Source organism: Harpia harpyja, chromosome 5 (genome assembly GCF_026419915.1).
Source record: "Harpia harpyja isolate bHarHar1 chromosome 5, bHarHar1 primary haplotype, whole genome shotgun sequence".
NCBI lineage: Eukaryota > Metazoa > Chordata > Aves > Accipitriformes > Accipitridae > Harpia > Harpia harpyja.
Window position 1 is genome coordinate 9855286 of NC_068944.1, and position 23901 is coordinate 9879186.

The 23901-nt window shown below is 36.8% G+C and overlaps 1 protein-coding gene across 2 annotated transcripts in view; it reads left to right on the forward strand.

Annotated features, from left to right (window-relative positions):
* Nucleotides 1-23478, forward strand: part of EXOC3 (exocyst complex component 3) — a 28693-nt gene extending 5215 nt beyond the window's left edge. For both annotated transcript variants that reach the window (XM_052787312.1, XM_052787311.1), the window contains exons 3-13: nt 2109-2328; nt 4348-5029; nt 9605-9722; nt 12529-12654; nt 14189-14289; nt 14776-14886; nt 15625-15775; nt 17747-17869; nt 20481-20642; nt 21954-22081; nt 22501-23478. In XM_052787312.1, the coding sequence (XP_052643272.1) occupies nt 2109-2328; nt 4348-5029; nt 9605-9722; nt 12529-12654; nt 14189-14289; nt 14776-14886; nt 15625-15775; nt 17747-17869; nt 20481-20642; nt 21954-22081; nt 22501-22672 (2094 nt within the window). In that variant the 3' untranslated portion in view covers nt 22673-23478. The remainder of the gene's footprint in view (nt 1-2108; nt 2329-4347; nt 5030-9604; nt 9723-12528; nt 12655-14188; nt 14290-14775; nt 14887-15624; nt 15776-17746; nt 17870-20480; nt 20643-21953; nt 22082-22500) is intronic.
* Nucleotides 23479-23901: the final 423 nt, after the last annotated feature.

Consider the following 23901-nt stretch of genomic DNA (forward strand, 5'->3'; position numbering starts at 1 on the left):
AAAGTTATGAGCACTGACAGCCATCTCTGTGCTCATATTCAGTCAATGGGAGAACTAAGGTTTTGGGTTTCTCTCACCCTGAAGAAATACTGCATACGTATCCTAGGAGAGTTCCTATGTCATGGGTTTTCCTGAGTATAAACATGCTTGAATCCTTTACCTTTTGATTCTTAGTAGCTGTGCAATCATGAATTTGAACCATAGGGCTCTAGGGAGACCAGGCAGCCAGGGTCCTGGTTCTGTGGCTTCATGTTGAGGGCTGTCACTTGAAAAGAGATAAAAATGAAATTTTGAGCCCTGTTCCTAGGATGGCTTGGTTTTGTTTTTGTTTTTTTAATACAGCGATGGTCAGTCCAATCTAAGATGGGTATGCATTCTAGGAAGTCATGTCCACAATGCTAGGACATGCCTCGCTCCCTGTCCCCCCACCCCCTTCCCTGGCCCCAGCTGACTACTAGAACATGAAGTGAACATGGGTGGATGTAGATTTTTCCCTGGCTGTTTGTGTCAGTGACCAAGAGTAGTGATTGTTTCAGTTTAACATAATCAAGTTTCTGCAAAAGTTAAATAGGCAAAAATTTGAATATGTAATACTTGGAAGATCTGCCTCAGAAGAAATTGAAATATCAAATCAGAAGTATTAAACGTTTAATGGTCATGTGATTTTTAAAATACTTTATGGTCAGCTTCAGGAGATTGTGTTTGAGTATCCTATTGAATGTTTGAGTATCCTAATTACCTCAGTTCCTGTAGGGGAAAAATGTGTTAATGCAGCAATTCTGTAGATAGATATTGTATAAAAATGCCTTACCACTGCTTAATTGTACTGAGTCTGACAGGAAAATAAATTTTTATCGATGAAATCAGCACATCATAATTTGAAAGTACATAAATAGCGGTAGTTTAAGAATCATTGCTTTTTTCTGGGACTTTCCCAGTACATTTAAAACACAATAAATGTTGTTCATAGTTAGCAGGATTTCCTCTTTGGCTTCTAGTATCAGACAAAAAGTTCCATGACTGCCCAAGCTTTTTGGCATTAAAAATATGGCAAAAAATGTGTTTTGAGCTTAGCAAAACCATTAGTGCGTCTCTTCTTTACTGGTTACTTCAAGTCCTTGAGGTAAGCAACTGAGTTTTCACTGATGTCTTGCCTTTGGTTTGTCTTTTGAAGTCTGTTATTTCCAATTTCATTTTCCACTCACCTGATTTCATCTTAGTCACATCTTCTTAAAAATACATATATAAAAAACATCCTGTGGATGTGATCTGATTTCTTTCACTCATATATGCACTATAATGCATTTTCTGTAAGGTGTCTGGACCGTCAAATGATATTCAGGACTAACAGCCTATGTGAAGAGTGATTATTTCAAGTGTCGCCTGTCACAAGAGCTATCTGTATCAATAACCTCTCTTTATGCCAAAATAATCTAGTAGTTGGATTGTTGGTCTGGTTGTTGATGTTTTACAGTGCAAAACTTTATTCAGTTTGGGGTTTTGTTGTTTTTTGTTTTGACTGAATTCTTTTTGATTTTTTTTTCTTTTTTTTTGCTTTCAGGCATGACAGGCTGGAGGGGGTTTTTTTAGAACATTTCAGAATTTTAATTTTTTTTTTTTTTTTTTTTTAGAACATTTTCAGTTGCCAGTCAAAATTTTTAATTGGTTTGGTAAAATGCTTTGTGAATCTATACATACCAAGCACCAAGCATTCTGTTGAAACATCTATATCAGCTTTCTTCTGATAGCCCCCTTTGAAGTGAAATGCAAAGAAATCTGATTCTGCCTTCCCATAATCCTGGTTTAATAAAGATTTATAAAGATAATGATCTATCTGCCTAAGCTCCTATGTTAGCTTTGTGGGTGAACCAGTTGTATCTAGGTCCTTTAAAACTAGATGCAACTTCAGAACTTCAAAAAAAGAATATGTGCGCACACATGGAGTAAGTTACACGTTTCTAGTAAGCTATAATATTGCCTTTTCAGGTTTGTTTTCCTCTGAAAATGTTAGATACTGAAATTAAAATTAATTCTTGAGAAGCATTGTAAATACGGAACCTATAATGATTAATACGAGTTCTTTCTTCGTTTTATTGTTTGTATTTTAGGCAGCAATCCAGTCACAGTTAGATGGAGTACGAACAGGTTTAAGTCAACTGCACAATGCACTGAATGATGTGAAGGACATTCAGCAGTCTTTGATAGATGTCAATAAGGACTGGAGACAGAGCATCAACACCATAGAAAACCTCAAGGATGTTAAGGATGCTGTAGTGCAACATAGCCAACTGGCAGCTGCTGTAGAAAATCTCAAGAACATCTTTTCAGGTAATCTAATGTTTATATAATCCATCACATAGTGAAAGCACTTTAAAATGGTACTAACAGCTGTAAGGTTGTCAAGTAATGTTGAGAACTTTAAACCTCACTGGAAATGAAGAATTAAGGAAGAATCACCTATGCATCACATTCAGGGAAGTAGCTGGTAACCATTTCATATATATCAAGTCTAAATTGTGCTGTCAGAACTTCTAGTCTGGCCTATCTCATCATCAGACACAAGTCACAAAGAAGCTTCTTGCTAGCAATCAGTAGCAAAGTATAAAAGACTGAAATATGCAAGTGGCATGTACAGAAAGAAAATTCGTGAAGATCTGGAATGTTGCCAGTGAGTTGGGCACCTACAACAAGCCTAGGTGGTTGGGTAAAAATAGTCCCAGATCATTTTAGGAAGCAAAAATTTTTTGCAGAATATGAAACAGCAAGATCTCCAGTCAAAGATTCCCTGGCAGTCTTTCTCGCACAACAGCTAGGAGCCTGAAGGATTTCCGTTAATGTTATAAGCGTAAGTATAAACTACCTGAAGTTCAGTTTCAGCTGTGCACTGTCCTGGCTTCCCAGTCAGACAGCACAATCATGGAAACCAACTCATGCATAAGGGAATTATACATGGGAAATACTTCTTCCTTGTACCACTGCACAATTGCAAAGGTTTGCAAAATTAAATAAGACTAATGTGATATAATGGATACTGTAAAGATAAAGAAAATGGTATTACCTCTGTCCTTCTATGCAGCCTTTTTGGTGCACATTCCATTCCATCTTGAATCAGGGTGAATTCCTTGCCAGGACTTTTCTGCTTATAAGTAATTTTAAGAATTTTACCTCTATAATGGGGGCTAAGCCTATCATACCCCTTTGATTTTATTTAAATAGTCTTTTCTCTCCTCTTCTCCTGAAAGTAATTCCCAAAATGTGCCTCTAAAGAAAAATTGTTTCCCAGTCATACCAGGTTGATTTGTTTAACCTCTGTAAGAGTGTATCTAACTGCTATGGTACCAAACTGGGATGTGGTGTGCAACTTAAAGAAAAAGACTAGTATTTACATTCAATGTCTAGCAATGAAAAACAACAACAAAATTCTATGTGTTCCAATGCTGAGTAATTTTGGGGGTGTTTTTTTCTTTTAGATTGATGAATGCAATTGAGACAGTACGCCTTTTCTTTTCTGGCATTCTGAGAGGTTTTTAGTGTGAAGCATCTCCTCCCCGGGATTGTTAAACAGTATAGTTGATGATAACTTCACTCTGAGCAAAACAAATGTTTTATCAACCAAGTGGTTTTCATCATGATTAATGATTGTGTATAATTGTCTTTGCAAACCTTCTTTGGGGGCTGCCAGTTCCATCACTAGCTGCCTTTTTTGCAGTGACAATTTTTCTGCTGAGATTTTTCAGTTCTTTCCCCCACAGGATCCTAATCCTCTTCTGTAATATTCCTCAAATACTGAAAAATAAAAAAGAACAAAAAAAATCTTCTAAATAGTTTAGCAGCATAGGTAATTATGCGTATTCTTCCTTTGTGCCTTAGGCAGGCAAAAACTGTTCTTTCAAGAAGAAGGTAAAATTCAGTATTTGTTGGGTATATGCAGCCTCAGGTTCAACAGGGTAAGTGACTTTTAGTCAGGCAAGTTAAAAGCCTTTTGTGTAAGATATAAGGAAGCTAGTACTGCAGTTTGTTTCATAGTAGACTTTCATGGATTTTTTTAAATTTTTTTTTAAGGGGGGAGAGGAAGAGAAAGGAATTTATGTTCTGTTGGCACTATGATTTTTGTTTAGCTACTGATCAAAATGGAGCATTGGAGTTAATAATGTGTAAAGTTACACAGCATTTACTAAGAATTTTTTAATACTTCAAAATAATTTCCTTCAAATTATTTCAAAAGAATTACTGCAGCTGTTTTCCAGCTTGTTTCCTAGTGCTGTTATTGTCTTGTATTTATTCGTTGTATTTTGATTGTGTTGTTTTACTCTTTTTGTTTTTTCTTCTTCTTTGCTTTTCTTTCAGTTCCGGAGATAGTCAGGGAGACCCAAGATCTGATTGAGCGAGGGGAACTGTTGCAAGCTCATCGAAAACTGATGGATTTAGAGTGTTCTCGTGATAACCTGATGTATGAGCAGTATCGCATGGACAGCAAAAACACACATGACATGAACCTCATCCATACGTACTTTGGGGATATGCAGAAACTTTCTGAGGAGTTGGCAAAGCAACTTTGGATGGTGGTTCAAAGATCTCTTGTTACAGTCCGTCGAGATCCAACCTTGCTTGTTTCTGTTGTTAGGATAATTGAGAGGGAGGAGAAAATTGACAGGCGCATGTTAGACCGGAAAAAACAAACTGGGTTCATACCTCCTGGCAGACCAAAGAAGTGGAAAGAAAAAATGTTCAACATTTTGGAAAGAACTGTGAGCACACGAATTGAAGGCACTCAAGCAGATACTAGAGAATCTGACAAAATGTGGCTTGTGCGCCATCTAGAAATCATACGTAAATACGTCCTTGATGACCTGCTTGTGGCTAAAACCCTGCTGGATCAATGTTTTCCCCCACATTATGACATTTTCAACAGATTGCTAAACATGTACCATCAAGCTTTGTCCACCCGCATGCAAGAGCTTGCTGCAGAGGATCTGGAAGCAAATGAGATTGTTAGCCTTCTAACTTGGGTTTTAAATACATACAAAAGGTAAGGTCCCCTTGTCTTTTCTGTTAGCCATTGTTGAGAGTAAGCATGCAAAACACAGTTTATGTGCTAATATTTGCACATCTATTAACATGTAATAAGATAAAACAAAAGAGGGATAATAGTAAAGAACTTGCTGGTTTGATATTTGTTATGCATTTTGCTTTGTGGAAATTGCTCCTTAAAACTTGTTTGCATTTTCTAATATGTGATTTTTGACTTGCTTTGTAAGCTTGAAGTTTTAATGCAGTTAAAGACCTGCTTGAAGCTACAGTCACCTTGTACTTCTGTGCCAGTTTGGTGAAGTACTGGGAAGAGCGGAAGAGACTTAAGAGCTCCTGTGTGTGAACCAAAATGTTTGTTGCTGGCCATAGCCCCAGAAGATTTATATGGTTATCAACTTTCTATGGTTCTTTTTTACAGGGGCTGGCACTGTTTCAGTGTTGCTTCATTACTGTTCAATGGAAAGAATGTAATAACTTCCTTCAGGTTTTCTCTCAGAACTGTGTGGTGATTTGTTTATCTAGAAGAATTTCTGCTTACAGGTTGTCTCCTGTGATACTCTTAAACTGTTTTCTTTTGAATTGTGTGACTTGTTGGAACAACTTAAGCATTATGTCTTTTTTTTTTTTTTTTTCCCCATCCTCCAGGTAGAAACAGCTCAAATGGCAACTGTTTAGTTTTTGCTGGCATGTAGTTACTAAAGCAACTGATTTGTTTGCGGAAGAAGTACTGCTAGCCTTTCTGTGGCTCATGACTATAATCCTGTTTTCAATAGCTGGCATTGACCCAGAGTCTCTGCTGTGTACACTTTTGCTGTCTTCAATTGTTCAGTCTCACTAATTCAACAGATTGGACGCTTGAGTTCAAACTCTATGGTTTAGAGTATAATACCATAAAGCAAATAGGTAGGAGATAATACCATTATCTAGAATTTTTATAACCAGTTTTGAGATTCATTTTGTGTTCAGAACTCTGTGCTTTGCTTGCTTTGCTCTACGCTGTGAAGTTCTCCTGCTTTCCTTCCCTGCAAGGAACAATCAGGAGCACCCACTAATGCATACTTACATGACATACCTGTGCAGGGTATATGAGAGATGCAGCTACCAATAAGGAGCTGAGTTCATTGGCCTTTTCTTCTTTGTTAATAGAAGGCCAGAGGAATAACTCCACAGTGAATGCAAATCAGAAATACGTGAATCCCTCTTCCTAGAGGTGCATGGCCTTGGCAGAAATCCTGCTCTCAGGTTCTTCATTTATGTCCTGAGGCTGATGTTCCAGTAAAGCAACTCTTGGTCCTAAAATTGCCCTTCTATCCTTCCCCCCAAAAGTAGAGCAGATTGCTATTGAGTTATACAATTCAGAGCTAAAGCACTCTCAATCCATGTGTTCCGTCATAGGAAGGGTGAAGGGAGGCAGGAAAGCCAGCATTGCATCTATTTACAAAGCAAACAAATCAAAATGGGATCACTCCTGCTAAAGCAAGTTATGTGGCTCATAGCACCTGATGGCAGAGTCTTGTAAAGGAAGTGAAAGAGTGAGAGGAGTGGGCAGAGTACAAGATATCTGAGAATGCACTTCTCTCCTGGGTATGCATGTAACAAGTGCGACGGAAATTAGAGGAAATATGTCAGGAAAAAAAATAAAGGCTTTGGGTTTCTCTCTTCGCTTAAAAAAAAAAAAAGCCTAAGGGCAGTACAGTAATTGTATTTTTATAGATTACAATAAACTGTTATAAAGAGGATGATAATTAGCTGTTGTGTATGTTTGTAGTGGACAGTGGAAGAAGAAATTGGCTCAGGCTTGTGAGTAGGAAAAGTAAAGTGCTCAAGCAGGTTACTTGCAGAGCTTACCAAATGTCACTGGACATTTCTTAACAATACAATAAACAGTTCTCTATAAGGATATGTTTATAATAAACTGTGAAGTAAGATGCCCTATATGACATTGAGAACTGTGTTTCTGTGATATTTCACCCTCTTTTCCCTGTATGAAAAATAGGTTCTAAACTGCTGTTACATTCTTTGTTCACTTCTATGGAACACTGTATGGTGGAAGATCATTTTGTCCTTTCTAATCTTTCTCTACTTTTAATAAATGTAATTGAATATTAGAGGGAACATATACATTTGTATTTGCATATTACAGCTGCACTTCCAAACCAGCTGAGAAAATATTGACCAATTAAGAGAAGCATTGAGGTTTTTTTCCATGTAATGAATTGTTAAGAAAGCCATGTGTAACTTCTGTTTACAATATTTGCAAGACAGGAGTTTTAAAAGAATTGTGTTCTTCTTAACCAGAGCATGTCTTGGAAGCTGTTTGTAGAACTGTATTCAGCTCATAGCTGAGAAATAAAGCGATGCTCCATGTGGAATAATAGCCTTTAATATTTGAGTGGGAAGCAGTTTTACTGTGCTAGGTGTATTTGTCTTTCATATTTAAGTCAGTGAGAGCTTTGGAAACATACTGCTATTACTAAATCTGTACTGGGTTGGGATCAGGATCCTAATCTGGGTTTTAGGGAAAATACAAGTCTTGTAAGATCCTGATGCCCATATTCATAACATCATTTTATCAGATACTGATCAAGTGTTGACAAAACTGCTAAGAGTTCACCAACATTGCTACAGACAGTGTCAACAATCTTCACTCTAAGGAACAGAAGGAATGGTACTATGTATCTAGCTGGATGCTGTTTCTGGATTGAGTACCTCTTTTTACAAGACAGAGCAGGGTTGGTGGCAAGCCTGGCACATGAGGCAGAATAGCTTTCTAAAATGTTAGTTTCCAGATAATACAATTCTGGTTGAAATTTCATCTTGATTATAAACTTTTTGTTGAAGGGAAATAAGTTCCTTTCCCAGTTAGAAGCCTCCTGACACTTCTAAGAGGGTTGTCTATCCCTTCCTTTCCTCCGGACACTTGGGTTGTGGCAATCAGGTGAGAGAACTTGTGTATAGGAAGAATTTTTGTCTGTGGGGGCTAGAGGTACAAGCCTGTTGTCTTTGTTTTGGGGTTTCAGTTGGTAAGCTTTGAGAAAGACTTAGTGTTTCTCTGGCCTTGTGAAGTAGGGATAATGATGATATGAGGCTAGAAATATTTTCTAATATGGCACAGTGCCATAAACAGCTTTTCATGTTTCCCCTGAATAAGCCTAGAGCAGGTCCTGCTATTACATGTATTCTTTATGTAGACGGCGACAGAATGGAATTCAGTTTTCTGAATAGCTTGAGCCACTTAAAGTATCTTCAGTCTCTTTTCCTACAGGCACAGGAAGATGCTACGAATGTAAAGTGTTCAGTTACAGTGGCTTTTATGGTTTCAAAGACAGGAATTTTGTTCTCTAAGTAGTTAGCCATAGCATGTGGGTTTTTTTTTTAGTTCTTTGAGATTTTTTTTTTTCATCATGTGGAAGCACCACTATGCTGACTCACTGCATGTACCCAGAGAACAACTTTAACTTGCAGAAATATACAAACTGAACACTTGTTTAGGAATATTTTTTTAATTTGCTATTTGTTTTTTATAGTTGCCACTGCAAATATAGAATTTGTGGCTTCCTTCTGAAAAGCACGCTAGAAATGGAATGTGAAACAATGTATGTTATTATGATTGAATATATATCCATCAACTGTTAATAAAGCACTCTCTGAAGAGTGTGGGTTTGGGTTATTGATTTTTTTGAGCATGAAATATTAAGAGTTCTTGCTATGTTGTGCTTTGGCATGGCTTTGTTCGTTTTAGTTACACAAGCAACTCATAATCTTATAATATATAGATGCAAAATGTCATTGTAAAGTATTAATTTTATATAATCCTTCTCAAAATATTTTTGAGGTTGCTCTAGTTTCTTTATAATCCTATAAAACCAAGGATTTTCCTTTGCAAGCAAGTATAGCTAATGGTGCTGCTATAATGCAGTACCCATGAAGTGCACTTTTGATTTGGCATGCAAAATGCTGCTCCTCTTTTATTAGGTGTATTCTCTACCAATACATGAAGCATTGGTAGATTTTCTTTTAATATATTTTAGCTTTTGCGGATGTGGTACAAGTAGCAAAACAGAAGCTCCTTTGAGAAACTCTGAGGAGAGTATTTCATACTTTTCACTGACCTTTCCCATTCTGAAATTCAGACTGTAAGTTGTCTGTCATGACCTCTGAAATTTAAAAGACATGTAAAAATGTCCCCTATTAAGAGCCCACAGGTTGAACCAGTTGGCTTTTATTCAGTCTTAAGCAGTCGCTAATTCTCATACATAAAAGTTAGAAACACATGAAAGGGTTGAATATTTAAAATGTCTGTAACATTTTTTTTAGTATATGCTAGCCTATAGCTTTTACATCCTGTTCTTTCTTTTATATAGTTTTATTTACATTCCTTTTAAATGCATTTATTGTTGCAGCTACTATTAAGAACTTTTTGAAATGTATAGGTATTGGAAAATTGCCCCTTACAGTGGTCATAAAAAAAAAAGCTGCATAGTTTTGAACTTTTTATCTCATATGTCTTCACTAATCTGTAACGTGTGTTGGTTTTGGTTTTGTTTTTTTGTTTTTTTGTTTTTAAAATCAGTACAGAGATGATGGGAAATTCAGAACTTTCTCCCGAAGTGGATGTAAATTCTCTGAATCCTCTGATTTCACAAAATGTGGTAGACCAGCTTCTCAGCAAGTATATGTCAACACTTACTGTGAGTAACAATAACGCAAAGACACCTTCAGATGAGTTTGTAGCTGCATTAGTGCCTCAGTGCTGTTCCTCCATCAGAGGAAACTAATGTGACAAATGTGAACTCGATACCATTACTTTTATAAATTTTCATATACTATGTGTAGGTTTGTTTATAAAGTTATAATCAGATGATTTTATAGATGTAAATAGTGACCTTTCAAGGAATAATTATGCTTTGCAGACTGTATTAATCATATTTTATTAGAAAGGAAGGAATTCCAGTGTTCATATATCTAAATTCATAGTGCTAGTATGTTGGGTATTACTATACTTAGAAGCCACTGAATGCAGCTTGGTCCCTATAATAACTATGTAAACATATGATACAGATGTGAGCTTTTCAAGGTAATCAGGGTGTTCATGTTAGCCAGCTTGATTCTTTTAACAGTCTTTTTCCTTTCATGCCTGTCGACTGCATGAGCATAATTTCCTTTTGTGGATGCCATTCCAAGTGCATCTTAAATACAAAGATGCTGCTTCTTGGTTATCCTAAGAGTCACTGGAAATTGGTCAACTACATGGCAAAGGAATCAGTATGTGATTGTCAGGTTTTTAAATGTGTTTTTCTTTAAAGATCCACTGTTGATTGCCTCTGAGACTGGATGTTGGGATAGTTGGAATTTTGGACTTGCTGTTCTTACATTGTTCAATTGAATTCCTACTCCTCCTAAGTTTAGGAGCTCTGCCAAGCAGAGGAGGGAAATTTTTTGCTTCTTTGGATGTGTCAGCTACTAAAATATGTCCAGCAACAACAACTGCTTGGACTTGATACTCATCACAATAATATGAACTGATCGTGTTATGTCTCAAGGAAGTTACCAGTAGGGGCTCTGCTTCACTTTAGCTTTACTAGGACTTTGACACAAGTTTATTTTTCTGCACTTACCTTTAGGACAAAAAAACATTGGTTTGTTTTCTCAAGCTACTTCTGGCTTGACTCAGGAAATGCCTTTGAATTCCTTTTGCCCCTCTTAAGATGAAAAAATATATCGCTTTTTCAGAAATGTTTTTTCCCTACTTACTGAAAAATATTATATATAAAACATTGTTGTATTTATAGTCTATAAATAAAATAAAGCAAAGCTGCTATTCTGTTAAACACAGAGTGGTTTTCTTTTGCTGGTTTAGATTTTTGGCTGTATTTTCTTTTTAATGCAGAAAATACTGAAACTGCCTATTTGTTTCACAGGATTCAGCCTGATCTTATTTTCTACACATCCCTACTTCTATTTTATTTCTTTTGATGTTGTGTTTAAAACTGTTTATAAACAAAATATAACTAGTTCTGTTTGGGTAAATGAAATTATTTCCTAATTGCAGCTATCAACTTAAATATTGATGGTTAAGTCAATAAAAATGTCTCATTTTCATGAGAAATAAAATGCTAACAGATTTTAACAGATTTATAATAGATTTTTTTTTTCCCCCCAAGCACCTCAGCTTGAAAAAAAGTTCTTGTAAATTATGATCTTAAGGTGAAAAATGTTGATGTCCCCTGGGCTGCTGGCTCAAAAGATTAATTCTTCTTTGCAAATCATATCTCATCAGAGCAGTTCCATGCTTATGAGGAAAAAAGATAGTACATCATTTCACGTAATTGAAGATGGTATTATATGTACTTGGCAGATTCAGCACTTGACAGGCCACTCACTGTAGTCAAAAGGAGAAGAAGAAAACTACAGGTCTGTGTTTGTTTAACAGCCTTTCTTGTGCAGGAAGATCGTAAAGCTTTCAGTTTCTTCCTTTATCCTATCTGCTGATAGGAGTTTTGACCAAAAGATACTGATTTAATACATTAAAAAATGTAAACATTTTAAAAAAAATAAATATACCTATTTTAGACTTTTTTGCCCTTTCTGCGTACACCTACTGGTCGTGTTTAATTTTGCAGGTAGGGCATGCTAATATACCTGTGAAGTATGAACTTTTATATTACTAGGGGTTTTAACTAAATATGAACAAAGTGGAAAAGAGGCAGAAACCTTCAACCCTTTGAAAACATAGGGATAATTATTTTAGATAGACAGAAAGCAAATAATCCAATTACATATTTAGTAAACATGCTGTTCTTTACTAACTACTCTTGCAAATATGTCCATGGTATCTGTGTCACGCAAGTGATCAGAAAACTGGCTTAATCTAGTTCTAAAAACAGTTGTTCTTAACATCTCTTTGCTGTATAATGTGCTTGTCGGATGGGAGGAGAGCCAACTATTGTATCTCCATCACTATTTTCTGCAGCACTTAATTTCCAAGAAACGCAACTCATTTAATCTAATCCTGGGTTTTTGTCCTCAAAGGTAACAAGCATCAGTTTCCTAAAATGTAGGTAAAAGGAGCTACAAGCAGATACGTGCTAATTTTCCTACGTTAAGTATTACCCTAATTTTTTTCAGTTGTTGAAAAACTCACTTTGAAACCTAAAGCCTGAGGCTTAATAAGTGCTTCCAAAGTTAGTAAACATGTTGATTCTGACAAACTGACTTGCTTTTTGGGTTTGGAGCACTCCCCTTTCAAAATGTGCCTAAGCTTGATTCAAACTACATCACTAGTTTACCAGTACTAACCTTTGTCTTTGTCAATGCAAATTTTAATTTGTCTATGTTACCTATATCCTGTAGGGATGACGAGAGTGGTCAACATTATCTGTTGCTATGTGACTCTTCATTATGGAAATGGCTGCTATTTCAAATATTGTAGTGGGGGTTTTTGTTATGTTAAATTAAAAAATCTTTTATTTTCCTTGGTTGCTTTATTTAATGTAGTCTAACATCATTGGCTGGCTACGAAAAGCACTGGAGACAGATAAAAAAGACTGGATAAAAGAAACTGAACCAGAAGCAGATCAAGATGGGTACTATCAGACTACGCTCCCAGCTATTGTTTTTCAGGTATAAGAGAACTTGGTTATTGTAGAAAATCTACGGAAGCAGTACATGGATTTGGGGGAATGGAGGGATGGGAGGGGGAAACCAAACTGTTTGGAATGCCATTGTTTCTATGTCTATTGCAGTATAGTTTTTTTTCCTGTAGAGTTGTTAGTTGGAGGGGTTGTTTCTTTTGAGGTTTTTATTTGCCTTTTTCCCTTTAACACTTAGAGACTTCGTTTGTTTTATGTGTAGATTAGAAACATATTTTTCCCAGCCTATTTAGTTGATATTTGTATTTCGTTAACTGCTTTTACTTAGTAAATTTGTAGGATAAGCTTACCAGATGAGACATTTGTAAGTTATTAGAATATTTTTTGTTAAGATGGTGCTGAGGTAGTTAGGCATGTATTTGTTCCTACAGATTATTCATTATACAAACACCTTAATACTGGAAAGAAAAGTTCTGTTGAAGATCAATAATGTTGCTGTTTAAACACTACTTCAGTCAACATTAATGCCTGTCCAAATACTTAAATAGCCTCAAAACAGAAAAGATAAAGCTATTTCTAAGATCTTTTAAAACAAACAAACAAAAAAAGGTACCACAAAAAAAAAAAAACAACCTCCACCACCCTATTCTTGGTAGTAGAACTGGAAAGTTTTTAAAGTGATCTTTATCAACCAGAAGAATGTCAGCTTATTATGCTCATTTTGTAATTTTTCTTTACAAACATTGTGTTAGGTACCTTCAATGAAAGATAGATGGTCTCTTCTTCCTGCATTTATTTCCCACCTTATTTTTTTCCTGTCTTATACCAGGATTTTTGCTACGTTCTTCCACATTTGTATTAGTGACAAGGTTGACTTCATCCAATCCTTTTCAGAAACTGTGTGATGTCAAGGAAACTGGTGGCTGATTGGCTCTAGTGTTGTGCTGTCAAAGGCTGCAGTGTTGAGATTGATGTAACAGTGAAACTTTCAAAATCATCTCAGCATAAAAGCAATGTTTCTACCTGGCTTTGTACCCTTCCTTTCCAGTCCCCCTCCTCTCAAACACAGTTCCCTATAGGTCACCTAGATCTTGTGCCTAGTTGTGTTTCTAAAGTTTAGGGGGTCCCTTCTACTTCACCAAGGTGAACTTACTACTTTCATATATGGGGAAAGCAAAGGAATTCGAGTTTTAAGGTTGTGCATTACTAGCTGCAGGAGCTGACCCAAGAACTTTGATCCACTGTAAAGCCAAATTCCTACTGAATTAGAAATATTAAGTACTCTTTTTGCTGAAGAATGCAGCTGTTTTCAGTATCAGGAGAAAACTGCAGCATATATTAATAGTTGTCAATAATTTATTAATTACACTTATGGAAGTAGTTGTTTTTGGTTTAGTCAGCAGCAATTGTCTGAGCTTGTTTAAAAACAAACAAACAAACAAACAAAAAACCAAAAAGCATATGTAGAGCTGGTGCAAGTGAGAGTCTCCAACAAGACAGGAGTTCTGTCTTTTGTTTACTACTGATAAAGGCCTCTCTTTATAACTAAACTATTTTTAACTTAGATGTTTGAGCAGAATCTTCAGGTGGCTGCTCAGATAAATGAAGATTTGAAAACAAAGGTACTCCTTCTATGTCTTCAACAAATGAATTCATTTCTAACCAGGTAACAGTTTTTAAAATATAAATGGTTTATCCTGCCTCAGCCTCTCTTTGTTCCTACAATTCCAATATTTGTTTTTCCTACGCTTGTTTCTTTATTGCTTTGTCTGTGTTCTATCACATCCATGCCAACCAAGCCTTTCTTCCTTTTCCTTTTCTTGCTTTCTTTCTCCCTTCCCCAGTTTCACTGCAGAAGTTCTTCTGTGCTAGTGAGTGACACTTTCAGTTCCTCTGTACAAATGGCTCTAATTTTTGGAGTCAGTTCCACTTTCTTTTATATCTCGAATTTATATCTCTTTCTCATAAGGAAGACAGAAAAAACCTCCTTGGCTGGATTCTGCCCAGAACAGATTGACTAAACATCACACAAGCAACAAGCCCTTTATAAAATACTTCTAAATACCTGACAGGCCCTTGTGGAGCATTTGGTCCTACAGGTGTACTAAAGTTATTGCTGTCTGTTTAATGCCATTCCTTGTATATGTTACAGGTACAAAGATGAAGCACAGTTGTATAAAGAAGAACATCTTAAAAATCGTCAGTATCCTCAATGCTATGTTCAATACATGATTGCAGTCATCAACAACTGTCAAACCTTTAAGTAAGTCTGCATGTTCTTGCAGTATTGTGAGAAGAATAAGTATTGATATTTCATTTGTAATACTACATGTTCCCAGGACCTTCTCTTCTTTTGTGTACAAAGAGGGTTTCAGTTAAGATAGTTTAGCTGACTAAACAAAGACAACAGGTTTAAGTATATTACTGTTCTAAGAGGCAGATACTCTTATGTGATTGCTCTTGCCTTTGGCAAGCTAAGCCATTGCCCCTCACCGGTGAAAATCCACTTGTCATTCCAAGAATTTCATTGCCAAAGAAAAATTTATCTTCAGCTTTTAGAATTTGAAGAAGTCATCTGAGTTAGTTTCTCTGGAGCCTGCCATCTTCTTACATTTGATCTCTCACAATGATCAAGGTGAACTTAATTGGAGAAAAGTAATGATAGAGCTTGCTCTATTAAGAATATGAAAGTAGGCTAAAGAAATCCTTATTGCTCATGTTTCAGTGTTCAGCAATCCAACCCCATGTTCATCTATATCTGCTGCCATTCTCAAGTCTACAAGTCAGCAGTAGTTTGTTACCAACATAGAAGTAGTCTAAGCTGATCACTTTAAAATCGTGCTGGAGAGTAAATTAACGCTTCCAAAGCAAGCAGCGGGCATTATTTTCCCTTGCAAAAATAAGACTGTCTAGTATGTCTCTTTCTGTGCACTCCAAAAAATTTAGTCGCAATCCAATTGTGTATCAGTGGATGATGAAAAACATTTGTTATTTGTCACAGAGAATCTATAATCAGCCTGAAAAGAAAATACTTGAAAATTGAAATGGAAGACACATTGTCAAGTAGTCATACAAGCATGGATGCGACTTTAGACATCATTGCCAAAGAAGGATGCTCTAGTCTGCTAGATGAAGTCTTCATGGATTTAGAGGTTAGAACTTTTTTTCCTCAAAAAACCAGAAGTATTATTTTATAAGGAAAAATAATTCAGGAATGAAGTAGTTATGAAACCTTTTGATTGCTAAACATATTTTATATATGGTGTGCTAGCAAAATGTCAGTAAATGTCAGTGTTGTTCTTCAGTGGTATAGTATGCATGTAGGAGACTGAAAGGTTGCTTAATTATATTTCACAGCATGACTTTAGGCAGGTGCTTTGTATATAATGAACATTTTCTAGCAGATTGTACTTAGTCTTACATAGTTGAGTTCTAAGAATTATTTGGGAAACTACTGCTGATACTAAGTTACCGTATTTGTACAGGTGCAGTGTACCTATAATAAAGATAGTTAATTTACTCTAAAGTTGGGCCCTTTCTGACTGATAAATTTCCATGCTTAAGAATTCTAGCTTTTTGTATAGAATCCCTCAGGAAAAAGACCCATCTTTTTATTACTAAAAAGAAATTAGGAGTATGGGGAGGGAGGCAGGGAAATTAGAGAAATGGTGGGGGTGAAGAAACTTGCTCTGGGACTTGTTAGATTTGTAATAATATTTTGAACTAATGTAAACACCTTGAATGACTCACATTAAGAAAGATGTGGGAGCAGTGTTTATTTGAAACATGAAGCTTTTAAGCAAAACCTTTATTTCTCATTAACTGTGCTCATTGATGATGAGAAGACACTCCATCTACTCTAATGACCATTCTTTGAAATTCATTAACCTCAAGCTTCACATCACTGTTATCATTTATAAAATACCGTGCTCTAATATGCAAAGAATTTTTCCTCTGGGGAGAACAAAGCAAGACGGGTATGTAGATTGTTGTGGTTTAACCCCAGCCAGCAACTAAGCACCACGCAGCCGCTCACTCACTTCCCCGCCACGCAGTGGGATGGGGGAGAGAATTTGGAAAAAAGGTAAAACTCATGGTTTGAGATAAGAACAGTTTAACAGAACAGAAAGGAAAACAATAATAATTATAATAAGAACAATAATAAAATGTCAATAATAATAAAAGAATTGGAATATACTAATCAAGTGATGCACAATGCAGTTGCTCACCACTCGCTGACCAGTGCCCAGTCAGTTCCTGAGCAGTGTTCCCGTCCAGCCCCGCTCCCCCCAGTTTATATACTGGGCATGACATCACATGGTGCGGAATACCCCTTTGGCCAGTTTGGTTCAGCTGCCCTGGCTGTGTCCCCTCCCAACCTCTTGTGCCCTTCCAGCCTTCTTGCTGGCTGGGCATGAGAAGCTGAAAAATCCTTGACTTAGTATAAACACTACTTAGCAACAACTAAAACATCAGTCTGTTACCAACATTATTCTCATACTAAATCCAAAACATAACACTATACCAACTACTGGAAAGAAAATTAACTCTATCCCAGCCAAAACCAGGACAAGATGTAAAGAATACTGGAATTATGTATTGTGGAGTTCTGGGAAAGGAGTAAAGTGTATAGGCCACCAAGTTTGGTATAGGCACAGGAAGTTTGTGGGGCCATCAAAGAGGAAATACTGAGCAGCCAGTAGCAGTTTAAGAAATCAAGCATGAAGCTGCATTATCACAACAGCTTGAAAGTGCCTCATATTTAAAATTGGAATCACCAGCTCTTATGTCAATTTTGTCCTCGGACCTTAACTTTTTTATTTGGCATAGACATTTAATTAGAGAATGTAATAAAGGATTTTAGAGACCTCATATGAAACAAATGCTCAGGTTAGTGCGCTTGGTTTACATACACACCCAGTGTGTATGTCAGGGTAGCACTCTGTGGCAACTGTCATTCTGACAACTGATCACATCATTTTCCTACACTAACTGCTTATTCCTTTTGAAGGAGTGTAGGTTAGAAGTGTAGGACACTTAAAATTGTCTCCCATTTTTTTGTAACTGCAATGATATGATGAAAGTGTCAAAAATTTCTTCTGATCAATTGTTTACCTTCTCAGCCACATCTCAATGAGCTGATGACAAAGAAGTGGTTGATGGGGTCTAATGCAGTGGGGACTATCTGTGTCACTGTAGAGGATTATTTCAATGACTTTGCAAAAATTAAAAAGCCTTATAAAAAGGTAGGTGCAAAATATTCTATGATACTTTGCTAATGTACTCTAAATATCATGTTGGTTTGGAATTTCTGAATACTGAATGGAGTTCAGAATTGGAATACAGCAATGGGAATTGATTCATCACTGTAAATGAAAAAATGTTCATAATCATATTGCAGAAGTCTGAATCTAATATTTCTCTCATCTTTTTTTGTTCATAGCCATATAATATTGTCAAAGACAGATCCAAGTTGCAGATCTTAGTCCAGAAAATGTATTGGCACGTTACTAGATTGTATTCTTACCAGCTGGTACTCTTCTACCTTTCCTCAGAAGTTTCTACTCAGTTAAAATTAGCTCTTCTGAAATGAGTTTTGCTGGCCTGTAATTACTTTTTTATAAATGCACATTCTGTAATTCCTACTTTTAATATGTTCAAGGAGGCATAGTTAAATTGGTGCCATAAGGTTTAACAAAAGCATAACTCATATTTAAAGTGCTGTTAAAGCAGCATAATGTGCTAGGTTAGGTTGTCTCCCCCCCCCATGGTCTGTCAAGGATATCTGGATTTCTCTATTATCCTTTAATCTTTAGTATTATTCTACTTGTTTTTACCCTTTATTGAATTAAAGTCAGTTTTGTGTAGTTAAGATAGCATGTCTTAACTGATTCACTAAGATTTAGGAAATATTTGAAGCTAGCAAGATCAGGATTTAGGTGAGGTCTTTGAACAAACCCTTACTAAGTAGCAGTGCTTAAAAGACAGTCTCAAAATCAAACACTTACTCTTTTCTTACCTGAACTCCTAAAGAGATAGAGGGGACTGGTCAAAGTTCCTCTGATGCCCTCTAACCTTCAGTATTTGCAGATCCTAGAGGTCTTACTATGTAAGTGAAATGATATGCATTTTCAGTCCAGAAGTACACAAAAGAAGTTAGGTCGGTCCCAGGATTAGTCTATATCCATGGAACAGCTTGCTTTTCCGGATTTGATTTGTTACTGTGAGGTAATAGTGCTTGGCATGAGCTTCTTTAAGTGTTAATACCAACCTCTGCAATCACATATGTTTCAGCACGTAGTGGTTATTGCCACCTTATGGGGAAGAAGATGACAAACACATTTTTTGGCATTCATCATACCTGCTATTCCACTGTCTCCCAGCATGAAAAAAATCTCCCACACAAGACACCGTATGTTCTAGCACTGGATGGGACACACTTTTGTTTCCCTGGTTTGGGGTGTGCTTTTTTTCTGGTTTTAAAATATTCTTGGTTAACCCTGTTTTGAAAATCCAATTTTTGATAGTCACACAAACAGAGCACCTGCAAAAAGACTATAGCCCAATGGAAAGGACACTGTTCTGAAACAGGGGGGACCTGGATCTTACAGTCGTTCTGCTTTGTCATTTTCCTCACGTGTAAAGTGAATGCCCTGTCATCGCGCTGTTGGCTGTTCTTGAGTGTTCTTCTTCTTGGTTGTAGTAGAGCTATTCTTCTTCGCTTACTTTTGTCAGTGGGATGGGGCATGTATGTCAGTCTCCCACAGTCTATTCTGTGCAGTTAATTTTCCTCTGTGTAATTGGCATCAATTCCACCAATGCAAGAGAATCCATCTGTGAACAACCAGTAAACTCTCGTATTTCTGCAGAGTCTTGAGAGCAGGACTTGAAATCATATTTTCTGTGTCCTGGATGAGGGCTGTGACTTCCAATACTTTGCAGTCTGTTATTTGCTCTCTTTTTTTATTTTTCCTTTTCTTTTCTCTCTTCCCTGAAACCTTTCACCAAAATTTTGACTGAAGAACATGTTGATTGAAACTAAAGCTTGATATATACTAATAAAATATGATAAAAAGTTTGCGGCTACCTGTTATGCAGGCTTTTTCTTAATCGTAAGTAACTTTGCTGCTATGCTTAGGGGAAAAAAAACACCTGAGGACTTGCATTTAAGGACTCTCCTTACACTACTGTTGAAAAAACATGAAAAGGTTTTGGGTTTTTTTTTTGTTGTTGTTGTTCTTTATTTCCAAACCTCAGCATTACTCTTGCACCAATATCAGATGCTTCACTTAGTAGCTATTTCCTATAAAAAGACAAGTGCAGAACAGCAAATCAGTCAAGGAAGGTCTGAGAAAGTGATTGCTGCTGGCTCTCCAGGCTTCTTACCAGACTTGACCCAGAGCACAGATAATGTAAGCAAGATTTGCAATGTTTTATGCAATATACTGGAGTTATCTAGCAGAAGCCTCTGTGATGGCTGGTCATTCCTTGACCAGATAATAGAGAGCAAGGCTGCAAGTCCAAGCACAGGTCTGTTCTAAAGATCATTCAAATTATTTCGTGTTTGTTCTTCTGTCTTTGGTGCTCCTCAAAAATACTTCAGACATGTCATTAGAGATATCTTGGTTTTGTTGTTTCTAGTAATTGGCACATCCTTTTCATTAGGGAAGGACAGATTTTCATTTCTGTTAGCGTTGTGAAAATCTAAAGCCACTCAAAATGTGTAGTATAAGCAAAAACTGTACTGGTGATTAAGTGCAAATACTTCAAAGCCTAGTAATTGTTCAAAGACTAACAATAATGGCTACATTTGCAGGTATCACTGGCATAATCCACCACCTTTTTCTTTTCTTTCAGACAATGACTATTGAGGCCCATCGGAGAGTAGTTGTGGAATACATCAGAGCAATCATGTTAAAACGTATATCTTTCAAGAATGCAGAAGAGAGAAAAGAGGGTGCAGAAAGAATGATCAAAGAAGCAGAACAGTTCAGATTTCTGTTTAAGAAGCTTGCAGCTGTAAGTATTTGCTTTGGGTAATGCTGTTAACCTGGTAATTTAGAATAAACCACACACGTTTACTGCTTGGGGAAAATGGCTAGAGTTAGATCTCCATGTCTCCAAAATGTTGGGTGATTTGTGAATATCAAGGACGCCAGCTGAGGGCACAGACAGCATTTCTGAACACACACAGGCCTGCTGCTAAAGTTCCTGTGCACCAGTTTCTACTGCTTTGTGTTTATACAGCTCTCTGCAGCTGAATATTGGAATGGCTTCATGGAGATAGGTACCCTGAATTTTTAATCGTAAGTGAAAGAAAAAAGCAGTTGTTTGCTAAAAAAACAAAAATAATTGGGCTTTGCTTTTCCTGGCTGGAAGAAAGGGCAATACTGCATCGAACAGATGCGGTTACTTACTACCGAAGTAGCATGCAGTGTATTAATTTAGAATCAACAAGACAAGTATATTGACCCCATTTAAAGTGCAGTAGAAAAAAGACAGGCCAAAAAAGGTATTCAAGAAAGAATGTGCAAGATAGGCCTAAAATCAGTACTAAATCTTTTTTAACTACATAAGGAGCAGGAATCTGCCAGAAAGCTCCTAGGGCCAACAGATGACAAAATGCAGTAAGAATGCAGATAAAGATAAAGCCTGAAAAACTGGGGGTGTGTGGAAGAGGCGGTGTTCATCTCTGCTCACTGTGGAACATGTTGGGGCAACTCCTGCATCAGAGTTCTTCATTATGTGGGATTCTGTATAACTTTTGTTTCAGATCAAGGCATTGATAGAAAAGGTTATGGAATAAATGAAATGAACAATACCAGATCAGCAGGACCAGATGGCCTGGAACTAAGAGCACTAAAACAGTCCAGAGATTAAATAGCTATGACAGTTCAGTTGATCAGTTGTTGAAAGCTGCCTTGGTGGCCAGATGACTAGAAGGAAGCTAATGCAGGGCCAATTTTTAAGTAATGTTTCAGAAGAGATCTGGCTTTCACGTCAGTTATTCCTAATGTTTGTCCTGGCACATCAGCAAAAGTCAAAGACTAGAATGTATCGCCATGTGGATAAATACAAAATATTGTTTGTAAGACATGACTTTACTGATATTCTGAGGGTAGGTCTCTGGATGGAGAACAACAGGGAAAGAGGGAAGAGTCTTATGGTGACAATTCACAAATACTTTGTTTTCTTAATGTCTGAAAATTCAGCTGTTTGAGGAATTCAGCAGCATTGTCAGACAAAATACTAATTAAAGGATTGTTTGTAGATATTGGGGGGGGTTGCTTTTGTTTTGGGGAAATTTTTTTTTTACTTTTCATCTTGCAGGGCTCTGGAGAGGACACTGAAGGACTCTGTGACATCATTGAAGCCATTGCAGAGGTTATCAAGCTAACTGATCCTTCACTGCTTTATCTGGAAGTTTCAACTTTAGTCAGTAAATACCCAGATATCAGGTAATTCTCTTTGCCCTCAAAGTTCAAAGAAAGATAACATCACAGTTTCTTTGTAGTGTTGGGCAAATTTTAAAGCAATGTGTAAATGTGTTCATATTTTTCATATTTTAGAATGTAGCCACTTTCTTATGAAAAATAATGCTAATATAAAATGTATGTGACCTGAACTAGGAGGTACAGCAAAGGAATAATGAAAATACTTCCATTCTGTGTTTTGGGAGGATAAAATACATTTTAGAGTCCTAAGAGCAGCCAAAATAGTACTTCATATTGAGCTGGAAAAGCCAGTTCTGAGTGACAAGAGATCTGATTAAGAATGAAACTGAGTGAAAGGATTGCCAACTAAGTGATATTTTTGACAAAATCTTACTTGTGTGAAGTTTCCTGCTAATGCCAGTTTTATCGCTTTCCTTTGGTAGAGATGACCATATTGCAGCTTTGCTGACAGTGAGAGGCGATGCCAGCAGAGATATGAAGCAGACTATCATTGAGACTTTGGATCAAGGTCCAAGCCAACCGAATCCAAACTATGTGCCAATTTTTAAAGAAATTACAGTTCCTACTCTGACTGTGCCAAAACTTCTTAAGTAACTGGCAGCGCTGTGTTTGTGTGTCATCGCTAGTCTGGGATCAACAGATTTGAAATATTTGAGGGCAAATTTGGCAATGCTGTTCGGAGTAAAGTTCAATATACACTGATACTTGCTAGGCATGTTTCTTTCTAAAGACTTGGATGTGGGGAAATGTAATAAGATTTCTGAAAGAAGATGGATGTAAAGGTCATGTTTGAAGAATGATGCTTCTACTGGCCAGGGGGCTTTTTACTGACCCGTTTGTTAGAGCCGTTTTTGCTGTCAGCAAATACATTTTTCTCGTGGAATATGTTTGCACGGTGCACTGTGATGCCCTATAAAGATGTTTGTACCAAAACCAACAGAACTGTATTAGTGCTGGATATACTAACATATGTCGCTTGCAATACCTAAGCAGACTCCTTTAGAACTGTCTTTATATGGCACTGCATTGAGCATATATATATATATATTAATGTCCTCAGTCCACTTTCACATTATACTTTGTGTATGTACTTACTCTGGTGTAAAATAGTTTATTGCAGAAAACTTAATTATGAAATCAGTTTCCTGACTTAAGGGACTTAACGGAATTGCTACCGCGCGATTTGATTATAGCGTGAATAAAGACACTTGAGGTACATTTTTTTTTTTTCATTGATTCACTAAAAACAGCACAGAAAGCACCACCAGTTCAATAAAATGTTAAACCATTGCTACCTTTAGCTATGTATTCTTTGCATCCTTATAGATTTACAGATGTAAATCTTTGTTTTGTTTGAAGTGTGAATAAACTTTGGATTTAATAGTTTTCTGAAAACACAAGATACTGGTTTTTATTTCCACAGTATTTTCAGAGTAATGCTTAAGGCCAATTTTCAGTATTATCTGTTCTAATAATAAAATATTTTGAGAAAGTTGTGGCTTTAAAACAACTTGATGAAGGACATCATGAAGGCATTATCTGTTAGTACCTGAACAGGGTTGTCAGAGGAAGACGTGAGCCTACATTGTTCTGGAGTTTCTATATGTGAATTGTTTGGCCTGTGAACACCCAGGCCTTGTGCCGTTCAGGCCTCTCGCTGACTCCTCCTTACCCCAGAAGAGACACGTGCAAGGTCAGCAGTTCAGACAAAGGATAAAACAAAGATTGCGACTTTTTTCATGGACAGGGCCAGCCAGCGTCTCCCAAAGGATGAGGATGGTTCGGTAGAGCATCAAGTCGATAAACTCAGTACCTGAGGAGCT